Source organism: Pseudophryne corroboree, chromosome 1 (assembly GCF_028390025.1).
Source record: "Pseudophryne corroboree isolate aPseCor3 chromosome 1, aPseCor3.hap2, whole genome shotgun sequence".
NCBI lineage: Eukaryota > Metazoa > Chordata > Amphibia > Anura > Myobatrachidae > Pseudophryne > Pseudophryne corroboree.
The window spans coordinates 751,158,636-751,171,119 of NC_086444.1; the positions used below are offsets into that span (position 1 = coordinate 751,158,636).

General features: G+C 49.3%; 1 protein-coding gene across 1 annotated transcript in view; it reads right to left on the reverse strand.

The window, feature by feature from the left end:
• The window catches only part of MTHFD2L (methylenetetrahydrofolate dehydrogenase (NADP+ dependent) 2 like), a 441,513-nt gene that overhangs the window by 150,548 nt on the left and 278,481 nt on the right, over positions 1–12,484 (reverse strand). Inside the window, exon 7 of the mRNA XM_063955585.1 lies at positions 6,122–6,247. Within this exon, the coding sequence (XP_063811655.1) occupies positions 6,122–6,247 (126 nt within the window). The remainder of the gene's footprint in view (positions 1–6,121; positions 6,248–12,484) is intronic.

Here is a 12,484-nt window from a genome sequence, read left to right on the forward strand (position 1 = left end):
GCTCTGGAAAGGACAAACGACCCCGTGGGGTCCGTCATCCCGTGGAGCCGCGTGTGAAAGGAAATGCCCGCAAGGGCAGATGCCATGGTCGCTTTTGACCTACCGTTTTGGCAATGTTCCCAAACAAAGGTCATCAGGGCGACGGCCGAGGACTCACCTGCTACCCCGTACCTACTCTGAAAGACCGACCAATCCCGCCCGGCTGCATCATACGCTCGGAGAGTGGAAGGAGCCAGCGCACACCTGGCTAAAGCATTTTAAACCGACTCGACCATCTGCCAGACAGAAGGTGGGCACTGTAACCCCTCCGCCGTCGCTCCCGGAACCCACGTCCTGAATTTGTCAAACTGGAACCGAGACAATGCATCCGCAATTCCATTGTCAACTCCAGGCACGTGGCGGGCCCTGAAATTAATATTGCGCTGCAAGCAAACTAACACTAGATGCCGTAGCAGCCTCAGAGCCTGCGGCGAGGAGGAACGCTGATTATTAATCGCATGTACCACCCCCAAGTTGTTGCAATGAAACAAAATGTCCCTATTTGCGAACTGGCCAGCCCATAATTCAAGCGCCACTATGATCGGGAACAAATCCAGCAAAAGGAGGTTTCTTGGTAAACTCACGCGTTACCCACGAGGCCGGCCAAGCCGCAGCGCACCATGCGCCAGCAACAAACGCGCCCTAAACCTCGACTGCCTGAGGCATCCGTGAACAATTGCAGCTGCTTACTGGAACAACAAGGCGCGGGCCACAAAACTTCCCTGTTGAAGGACACCAGGAAAGAGACCCAAATCCGCAAATCATTTCTGATCTCGCGGGAAAGGTACACGGTGTGATTCTGCCGGACCGTCCCCGCCGTGGCCCGCTCAAGTTTGCGACAGAAAATCCTACCCATGGGGATAATCCTGCACGCAAAATTGAGAGAATCCAGCAAGGACTGCACCTGCTTAAGCCGAACTCTGCGTTTGCCTAAACAGTCAGTAATTAAACCCAAAAGCTTACGCACTTTATCCTCGGGCAGGCGACAGCAACCCCCCACCGTGTCAATTTCGATACCTAAATAGCTAAGACAAGTGCAAGGGCCCTCGCATTTGTCTTGCGCGACAGGCACCCCTAGCCTTATGAACAAGGATCTAGCCACCAACAGAATATCCCCACAGATCGAACTGCCCCCCAGGCCCACAAAGAGAAAGTCGTCCAGGTAGTGACCCACCCCGCGTTGACCGGAGGCGGACTGGACGCACCAATGCAAAAATGTGCTAAAACTCTCAAAGTGGGCACAGGAGACCGAACAACCCATGGGGAGCCACCGATCCACGTAAAACTCGCCCCCTATTTTGAAACCCAGAAACCGCAGGGAATCCGGATGCAGTGTAAAAAGCCGGAAAGCCGACTCCACGTCCATATTTGCCAACAAGCCCCCCGGACCACAACCCGCACCAAGCGCAGAGCGTCATCAAAAGACTGATAACGTACCCTGCACATAGCCTGCGGAATAGCGTCGTTAACCGAAAAGCCCGGCGGGTGCGACAAGTGCTGTATCAGGCGGAACTTGCCCGTGGCCTTCTTGGGCACCACCCCACCTGGGGAATTGCACAAGGAGGGCAGTGGGGGAAAGGCGTGGGGCCCCAACATGCGCCCCAAGCCGATCTCCCCGACCACCTTCCGCCTAATCTCCTGCGGGAATTCGCGCGCCGCTCTCAAATTCTGGCGCGCCACCACGTGCACCGAATCCGAAATGGGCAAACCAAAAACGTGCAGAAAAAACCCGCCAAGAGGAATGACGCTGCCGACCTGTCGGGGTATTAGCTCAGCCAGCGCCGCAACTCGGGAACTCGAATTGGGGAAAAAGGCCTTACTTGCCAATTCCCCTGGTCTCGGCAGGGGCGGAGGGCTTCCCGCTCGCCGCCGAGGTCTAATCTTTGGCCGGGTGACTGGCCCCGCACAACCTGCACGAGTGGCGAAAACGACAATTCACCCCCTTGACGCAATTTCCCTCGTTGTAGGCAAAACACTTACCTTTCCCTATCGAGCGGGAACCCGGAGCCCCGGCCGCCCCGGGCTTCTTGACCGTGACGTCCGGGGCGGGCTTAACCTGCTGCGTGACCTCCAACCACACCTTGACATCCTTAAAACCCGCGGGCAGGGCGGGGTTGCCATCCTGATTGCGACGGAATTTCTCATCGTAATCCCGCCAAGCATAACCCTTGGATTTTATGTACATGTCATGTACTAAAAACAACTATTTCACTAAATTGTGATACTCCGCGGGTAGCGATTCCGTGTAGCAAGCAGTAAACCAAAAATCATCGCAACCACTGGTGAAAATTGCGGCAAGCATTTTCCCCAATGCCGCCCGGTTTCTTAGCTGCGTCGAAACCCTGCCGCATCGCATCCTTAAGGGTGAAGATCCCTTTTCTGTGATTCCTTTGCCATGCGCCGCGCGATGAGTCTAGCTAATTTACGCGGGCGCCGCGGAGAGCCTGAAGAAACACTGCTAGATGATGAGGAAGAACAACTAGATGAACTGTGTAAAGGAAGGGCATGCTCACCAGTGTCAGAAGAACCCGGAACAGCGTCGTCCGTTGCACCCGACTCAGTTGGTGGCCGAACTTCCCCCGTTGCTGCCGCGTCCCTCTGTGACCTTCGTCCCCCACGCGACGTAGCCCCGGAACCGGCCAGCACCAGTGAGGGAGAAACAGAAGGGACAACAGGTGCGGGGGAAACCAGCGCATAAATGGTAATGGGGTGAGCATGCAGGGGAGGAGGCCAAGTACAGCCGCCCCCCGCGGCGGAGGGCCGGCGGGGAGCGGCGGGTGAGGACCCCCAATTGAGGGGTACCCGACGGCGTGGGGGAAGGCAGTCCCGGCCCCCGCAGCGCCCCCCATGGAGTAAGCAGGCCGCCAAGAAGGATGCGGCATGTAACCGCCCGCTCCTGAAAATCCGGACGAAACCGGGGGGAACTGTGGAGGGGCAGGAAGGGGCGGCAAAATTTGCGCCAATTGATTGGCTACAGCTAGGGGCGGCCCGTGATGCGAGCCCGAAAAGGCAGGGAGGGGAACCATAACCCGGGGGGGCCGCCGACCGACCACGTGGGCCGGACGCCGGAGCCCGAGCCGTCAAAGTAAGGGTAAAATTGTGGTGTGGACGCCACCGTTAGGCCCATGGAGGGTGCTCAGGCAGCTGCAGGGAACGCCGGCGCAATAGGCCAAGGAAGGACACCGGGGAAAAATTGGTCCCCAGCGAAACCTTGAGGCGCGTCCATCGAGTGGGCAGGGCCGGGCAGGTGGTAAGCCACCACGATGGACGACTGATTCGCCACCAACTGCAGCGCCCCAGGCGGTCCAGGAGGAGTCGCCTGGAGCCCGACGACCGGGGATGATGACACGGGCAGCCGCGCAACGGGCGACCGGGGGCCCAGCCAAAAGGCCCCCGTTGCGTGACTCCCAACCTGGAACCCCAGCCATGCAACCGCAGGAGGGGCGGGCGCTGCGGCAGCACCAGCCACGCCCCCTACTCCTGAAACACCCGGTAGCGCCCCCGGCACCCCATTCCCTAACTGGGTACTACAGGCCCCTCCGCAGACAGGGGTACCTGTACCCCACAAACCGTACTGGGGACAGAGGGCACCTCACCCTGCTGCCCCAGACTCATATTCCCCACTGTTGGCCCAGCCCCCCCCCCTCGCCCTCCGCAGCCCCGCCGTGGCCGCTCGACACCACGTGGGCGCCCGAGCCACCGCTCAGAGCCGCTGTCGGGTAAGGCGGAGGAGACCCGGCGCTGCCCAGCGCGCCGGGCGAAGGAACTGTAGATGCCGCTGCAGCAGCCGGGGACGCCGGTGACCGCGGCCCGGCCGAGCCGCTCGCCCCAGCGACACGTGCAGAGCGGCCATTGGCCGTCTGCCTCGCGCTGACAGGGTAGCGGGTAGTCGTGGCCCGACTCTGCCGCGTGCCAGCCGACGCCAAAAGGAGTCTCCTAGGGGCCGCACTGCGGGAATGGGAGCGGGGGGTGCCCGCGGCCTCCACGAGGCGGGTGGGGGGAGCGGAGCGGCGCGGGCTCGGCAAACCAGGGGGAGAGGGGGAACCAATAAATACAATATAATAACATGTCACAGGAAGAATCACTGAAAAGAAAAGGGGGGAAGGGGGGGGGAGGTGCAGAACAGAAAGCTAATATACAAAGGAAAAACAGCAATGAAATTACAGTGCCAATGTACTTAACCTTCCTGGGCCATAAAATGAATGGCAAGAGGAAGTCTAGGAAAATGGCCCCCACCTATATACTATCCTAAGACCCTCCTATTAAGCTTGATGCACAACCTTCCAATCCAATAGGAAAAAACCAAAAGGGGAAACTGATCTGCCTAGCAACTGCTTAGTCACTTAACAACCAATCACAAAAAGTGGATCTCTTATATGGCCTCAGGCTTATGCAGCCTTCAGCTTATCTACTCGTGTTTCTTTCAAATATTTATAATTTGATCAGGCTGATCTATATTATAGTGTATTGCCAATAGTATATTAGTAGTGTAACACGAATATATGCACCTTTAAGATGCATCTTTTGTATCGCATTTAGACTTGATGTACTTGTTACTAGGCAGCGCTATGTAGCACCGATCACGTGACCCGCGGCTGGAATGGTAATATCCTGTATGTTAATGCGGAAGTTGCGTTCCACGGACCGGAAGTACGGCCGGCGGTGGAACGCACGCCATATATATTGATCTTCACTGCATAATATGTAGCCAACCTCTCTGTATTTAGCGCCGATCACGTGACTCGCGGCTAAGATGGTAATATCCTGTATGTTAATGCGGAGGCTGCGTTCCACGGACCGGAAGTATGGCCGGCAGTGGGCCGCACGCCGCACATACTGATCTTTACTGCATAAATGTTTGTTGGCTGCAAGGGTGGGTAAGTGAATGATTGCCAAGAAAGTGGTAGAATAAAATATAGTGACCTCTTGGTTTTAATATGTGTCTATTGTATGTAATTGTCTGTTATGTGGGGTGTGGGGGAGTTGCTTTGATTAATTGGAGGGAGGGATCTATATGGGTATATAGGTAACACTAGTTCATTGCACTGGTATCTTGACAAAGGTCAGAATTGTGACCGAAACGTCGACATAAACTATATGCTGATGGTCTGAATAAATTGCCTTGATCTATTTGAAGACTGGTGAGTGCTCCCTTAATTTGGAAATAATTTGGAGTGAGATTCCTCCCTCATTGGAAGCCACCCCAGCACTTTCTACATAAACAAACGTGAGTGTGGACCCTCTATGTTTATATATATATATATATATATATATATATATATATATATATAAGAAAGACATTTTACATTGTGCCCAGATTGAATCTTCCTTTTCTTCTTGGCATATCTTCCTTTTACTGACTTACTGGGGGATATTCAATTGCTTGAAAAGTCAGTTAGGTGTCTGTTTTTTCCTATCTAATAGACAGTAAAAAACTTGTCGACTATGTCCGTATGTTGCCCATGTCGGGATTTTCACCTTGTCGGGATTTTGACTGTCAGTCAATTGCTGTCAGGATTTCGACCGTCTGGATTTTGATTGGAGGTATTTCATACCGATCCCTATTATATATACACAGGCCCAGCAAAAGAAGTCTTGGGGCCTGGTCAACTGATATCCTGGTGCCCAATTCTCACCCTCAACCAAACCAAGTGGTGGGGGTAACCAAAGGTTAGGAGGGGGAAAGGGGGGTGACTTGATAAATTGTGGGATGTTTTGTGCCTGCTTGTGTCACGAACGATGCCGGATGGGCGGTGGCCAGCACATTCAGCTTTTTACATCACAATTAGGACCTGCGTCCCCTCTGAACCTTGGGGCCCTTTTGAACCTTGTGGCCCCTGGGAGCGGTGTACAGTTTATACCCCCCTGTCTTCATGTATATACATGCTACTGTATGTTTTTCGCAAACTTTAGTGCTGCAAGGCAGAGTGGCACCTTACTGAGCAGACAGACAATGATAATAACAATAATATATAACACTAAACTACTACTATTAGAGAGGAAGGTACTACCATCAATGTTAGCATAAATGCAGACTGGTGAACAAAGAATAATAAAGTTAAATATTCTAAAACTGGATTACCTTCATAATCCACATCTCCAACGAGCATTGTTTTTCCTGTAACTGGATCTTCTATGTGATTAATGCCAACATCAATTATAGCGGCCCCTTCTTTAATCATGTCTGCTGTGATCAGTTTTGGAATACCTGAAATAAAAATCAGAGATGTTTAATAGTGAACACACACATGCAATATAACACATAACACAACTGATAAACAAATGGAATATAATTAAATGACAGTTTATCATCTATGCTACACCTAAATAATGCAATTAAAATAATTGATAACCAGATAGAGTGTCTGAGTTTGAGTTGCCTGTAATGCGAATGCAATTCTGGCTGCTTGCAGTCAACAGAATAACGATTAAATGGAGAGGAGGAAGGTCGCACAAGTCTTCTGCTATTTTGAATTGACCCCCTTAGGTATTTTCTGTTTTATTCATATAAATAGTCTTTATTGGGGGGTGCTACCACAGGCAAGGTAGGATAATATGTATACAGGAAGAAAACAAGATTGCCATATAGTGGTGCACGTTATTACTCATAATAAAATTTAACTTTTAATTCATATTACTGTATTAAAAAAAAAACTTGCGAAATATAGGATAAAATAAAGAAGTGAAAGAATAGAAAAAGTGTTTAAAATATGTGACTTCCCACACACAGGGCGTCCGCAAGCTATAATTCTATATGCCTATTATAGTATGTGTATATCCTTATATTTTCTTGTGCTTATTAATAAATATTATACAATTATCAGCAATTGTTTGTGTCTTGTTCTTTGTTCCCTTATTAGTACATATCCTAGGGTTCCACAGAGATTTGTATATTGATTCTTATTTCCAGTATAACCACTGTAGGATATATGTTACAAAACTCCCGTTACAGCAAACCGGCAGGTGGGGCTTGTACGCAAGGATGCTGCCACACTGGAGACAAGCAGGGAGAGATTACAGCCTTCCCGCATGGTAAGCAGGGCCCCTTCCTTATTTAATCCCTATACTGAAGAATCATCACGAGGCTCCCTAAGAGACCAATTTTATCACAGAGATCCCCAAAAGAATCAGTCTCAATAATTATATGACAGCAGATCTGGGTGACCACATTCACCTCGTATTATGTATCCTTCCTGAAGAACTAAGTTTTGGTATAATCAAATATGGTAAGTGTTATGAAAAAGGTGTGTGTTCTTTCACCCCAAAGACAGTCACCAATGATTTCAATAATTTATATGTGTATAGTATGACTCATTAGGGCTGGTGTGTTCCAATAGGACGAACAGTCTTTGCTTGACTATATTCTTAAGGTAAATACTACCCAACTGGGTAGTATTTACCTTAAGAATATAGTCAAGCAAAGACTATAGATTGCACTAGAGATGAGCGGGTTCGGTTTCTTTGAATCCGAACCCGCACGAACTTCACTTTTTTTTTCACGGGTCCGAGCGACTCGGATCTTCCCGCCTTGCTCGGTTAACCCGAGCGCGCCCGAACGTCATCATGACGCTGTCGGATTCTCGCGAGACTCGGATTCTATATAAGGAGCCGCGCGTCGCCGCCATTTTCACACGTGCATTGAGATTGATAGGGAGAGGACGTGGCTGGCGTCCTCTCCATTAGAATAGATTAGAAGAGAGAGAGAGATTGTGCAGACAGAGTTTACCACAGTGACCAGTGCAGTTGTTGTTAAGTTAACTTTTATTTAATATATCCGTTCTCTGCTATATCCGTTCTCTGCCTGAAAAAAACGATACACAGCAGTCACACAGTGTGACTCAGTCTGTGTGCACTCAGCTCAGCCCAGTGTGCTGCACATCAATGTATAAAAGCTTATAATAATTGTGGGGGAGACTGGGGAGCACTGCAGGTTGTTATAGCAGGAGCCAGGAGTACATAATATTATATTAATTTAAAATTAAACAGTGCACACTTTTGCTGCAGGAGTGCCACTGCCAGTGTGACTAGTGGTGACCAGTGCCTGACCACCAGTATAGTAGTATATTGTTGTATACTATCTCTTTATCAACCAGTCTATATTAGCAGCAGACACAGTACAGTGCGGTAGTTCACGGCTGTGGCTACCTCTGTGTCGGCAGTCGGCAGGCAGTCCGTCCATCCATAATTGTATTATAATATATACCACCTAACCGTGGTTTTTTTTTCATTCTTTATACCGTCATAGTGTCATACTAGTTGTTACGAGTATACTACTATCTCTTTATCAACCAGTGTACAGTGCGGTAGTTCACGGCTGTGGCTACCTCTGTGTCGGCAGTCGGCAGGCAGTCCGTCCATCCATAATTGTATTATAATATATACCACCTAACCGTGGTTTTTTTTTCATTCTTTATACCGTCATAGTGTCATACTAGTTGTTACGAGTATACTACTATCTCTTTATCAACCAGTGTACAGTGCGGTAGTTCACGGCTGTGGCTACCTCTGTGTCGGCAGTCGGCAGGCAGTCCGTCCATCCATAATTGTATTATAATATATACCACCTAACCGTGGTTTTTTTTCATTCTTTATACCGTCATAGTCAGTCATACTAGTTGTTACGAGTATACTACTATCTCTTTATCAACCAGTGTACAGTGCGGTAGTTCACGGCTGTGGCTACCTCTGTGTCGGCACTCGGCAGGCAGTCCGTCCATCCATAATTGTATTATAATATATACCACCTAACCGTGGTTTTTTTTTCATTCTTTATACCGTCATAGTGTCATACTAGTTGTTACGAGTATACTACTATCTCTTTATCAACCAGTGTACAGTGCGGTAGTTCACGGCTGTGGCTACCTCTGTGTCGGCAGTCGGCAGGCAGTCCGTCCATCCATAATTGTATTATAATATATACCACCTAACCGTGGTTTTTTTTTCATTCTTTATACCGTCATAGTGTCATACTAGTTGTTACGAGTATACTACTATCTCTTTATCAACCAGTGTACAGTGCGGTAGTTCACGGCTGTGGCTACCTCTGTGTCGGAACTCGGCAGGCAGTCCGTCCATCCATAATTGTATTACAATATATACCACCTAACCGTGGTTTTTTTTTCATTCTTTATACCGTCATAGTCAGTCATACTAGTTGTTACGAGTATACTACTATCTCTTTATCAACCAGTGTACAGTGCGGTAGTTCACGGCTGTGGCTACCTCTGTGTCGGAACTCGGCAGGCAGTCCGTCCATCCATAATTGTATTATTATAATATATACCACCTAACCGTGGTTTTTTTTTCATTCTTTATACCGTCATAGTGTCATACTAGTTGTTACGAGTATACTACTATCTCTTTATCAACCAGTGTACAGTGCGGTAGTTCACGGCTGTGGCTACCTCTGTGTCGGCAGTCGGCAGGCAGTCCGTCCATCCATAATTGTATTATAATATATACCACCTAACCGTGGTTTTTTTTTCATTCTTTATACCGTCATAGTCAGTCATACTAGTTGTTACGAGTATACTACTATCTCTTTATCAACCAGTGTACAGTGCGGTAGTTCACGGCTGTGGCTACCTCTGTGTCGGCACTCGGCAGGCAGTCCGTCCATCCATAATTGTATTACAATATATACCACCTAACCGTGGTTTTTTTATACCACCTAACCGTGGCAGTCCGTCCATAATTGTATACTAGTATCCAATCCATCCATCTCCATTGTTTACCTGAGGTGCCTTTTAGTTCTGCCTATAAAATATGGAGAACAAAAAAGTTGAGGTTCCAAAATTAGGGAAAGATCAAGATCCACTTCCACCTCGTGCTGAAGCTGCTGCCACTAGTCATGGCCGAGACGATGAAATGCCAGCAACGTCGTCTGCCAAGGCCGATGCCCAATGTCATAGTACAGAGCATGTCAAATCCAAAACACCAAATATCAGAAAAAAAAGGACTCCAAAACCTAAAATAAAATTGTCGGAGGAGAAGCGTAAACTTGCCAATATGCCATTTACCACACGGAGTGGCAAGGAACGGCTGAGGCCCTGGCCTATGTTCATGGCTAGTGGTTCAGCTTCACATGAGGATGGAAGCACTCAGCCTCTCGCTAGAAAACTGAAAAGACTCAAGCTGGCAAAAGCACCGCAAAGAACTGTGCGTTCTTTGAAATCCCAAATCCACAAGGAGAGTCCAATTGTGTCGGTTGCGATGCCTGACCTTCCCAACACTGGACGTGAAGAGCATGCGCCTTCCACTATTTGCATGCCCCCTGCAAGTGCTGGAAGGAGCACCCGCAGTCCAGTTCCTGATAGTCAGATTGAAGATGTCAGTGTTGAAGTACACCAGGATGAGGAGGATATGGGTGTTGCTGGCGCTGGGGAGGAAATTGACCAGAAGGATTCTGATGGTGAGGTGGTTTGTTTAAGTCAGGCACCCGGGGAGACACCTGTTGTCCGTGGGAGGAATATGGCCGTTGACATGCCAGGTGAAAATACCAAAAAAATCAGCTCTTCGGTGTGGAGGTATTTCACCAGAAATGCGGACAACAGGTGTCAAGCCGTGTGTTCCCTTTGTCAAGCTGTAATAAGTAGGGGTAAGGACGTTAACCACCTCGGAACATCCTCCCTTATACGTCACCTGCAGCGCATTCATAATAAGTCAGTGACAAGTTCAAAAACTTTGGGTGACAGCGGAAGCAGTCCACTGACCAGTAAATCCCTTCCTCTTGTAACCAAGCTCACGCAAACCACCCCACCAACTCCCTCAGTGTCAATTTCCTCCTTCCCCAGGAATGCCAATAGTCCTGCAGGCCATGTCACTGGCAAGTCTGACGAGTCCTCTCCTGCCTGGGATTCCTCCGATGCATCCTTGCGTGTAACGCCTACTGCTGCTGGCGCTGCTGTTGTTGCCGCTGGGAGTCGATGGTCATCCCAGAGGGGAAGTCGTAAGCCCACTTGTACTACTTCCAGTAAGCAATTGACTGTTCAACAGTCCTTTGCGAGGAAGATGAAATATCACAGCAGTCATCCTACTGCAAAGCGGATAACTGAGTCCTTGACAACTATGTTGGTGTTAGACGTGCGTCCGGTATCCGCCGTTAGTTCACAGGGAACTAGACAATTTATTGAGGCAGTGTGCCCCCGTTACCAAATACCATCTAGGTTCCACTTCTCTAGGCAGGCGATACCGAGAATGTACACGGACGTCAGAAAAAGACTCACCAGTGTCCTAAAAAATGCAGTTGTACCCAATGTCCACTTAACCACGGACATGTGGACAAGTGGAGCAGGGCAGGGTCAGGACTATATGACTGTGACAGCCCACTGGGTAGATGTATGGACTCCCGCCGCAAGAACAGCAGCGGCGGCACCAGTAGCAGCATCTCGCAAACGCCAACTCTTTCCTAGGCAGGCTACGCTTTGTATCACCGCTTTCCAGAATACGCACACAGCTAAAAACCTCTTACGGCAACTGAGGAAGATCATCGCGGAATGGCTTACCCCAATTGGACTCTCCTGTGGATTTGTGGCATCGGACAACGCCAGCAATATTGTGTGTGCATTAAATATGGGCAAATTCCAGCACGTCCCATGTTTTGCACATACCTTGAATTTGGTGGTGCAGAATTTTTTAAAAAACGACAGGGGCGTGCAAGAGATGCTGTCGGTGGCCAGAAAAATTGCGGGACACTTTCGGCGTACAGGCACCACGTACAGAAGACTGGAGCACCACCAAAAACTACTGAACCTGCCCTGCCATCATCTGAAGCAAGAAGTGGTAACGAGGTGGAATTCAACCCTCTATATGCTTCAGAGGTTGGAGGAGCAGCAAAAGGCCATTCAAGCCTATACAATTGAGCACGATATAGGAGATGGAATGCACCTGTCTCAAGTGCAGTGGAGAATGATTTCAACGTTGTGCAAGGTTCTGATGCCCTTTGAACTTGCCACACGTGAAGTCAGTTCAGACACTGCCAGCCTGAGTCAGGTCATTCCCCTCATCAGGCTTTTGCAGAAGAAGCTGGAGGCATTGAAGAAGGAGCTAACACGGAGCGATTCCGCTAGGCATGTGGGACTTGTGGATGCAGCCCTTAATTCGCTTAACAAGGATTCACGGGTGGTCAATCTGTTGAAATCAGAGCACTACATTTTGGCCACCGTGCTCGATCCTAGATTTAAAGCCTACCTTGGATCTCTCTTTCCGGCAGACACAGGTCTGCTGGGGTTGAAAGACCTGCTGGTGACAAAATTGTCAAGTCAAGCGGAACGCGACCTGTCAACATCTCCTCCTTCACATTCTCCCGCAACTGGGGGTGCGAGGAAAAGGCTCAGAATTCCGAGCCCACCCGCTGGCGGTGATGCAGGGCAGTCTGGAGCGACTGCTGATGCTGACATCTGGTCCGGACTGAAGGACCTGACAACGATTACGGACATGTCGTCTT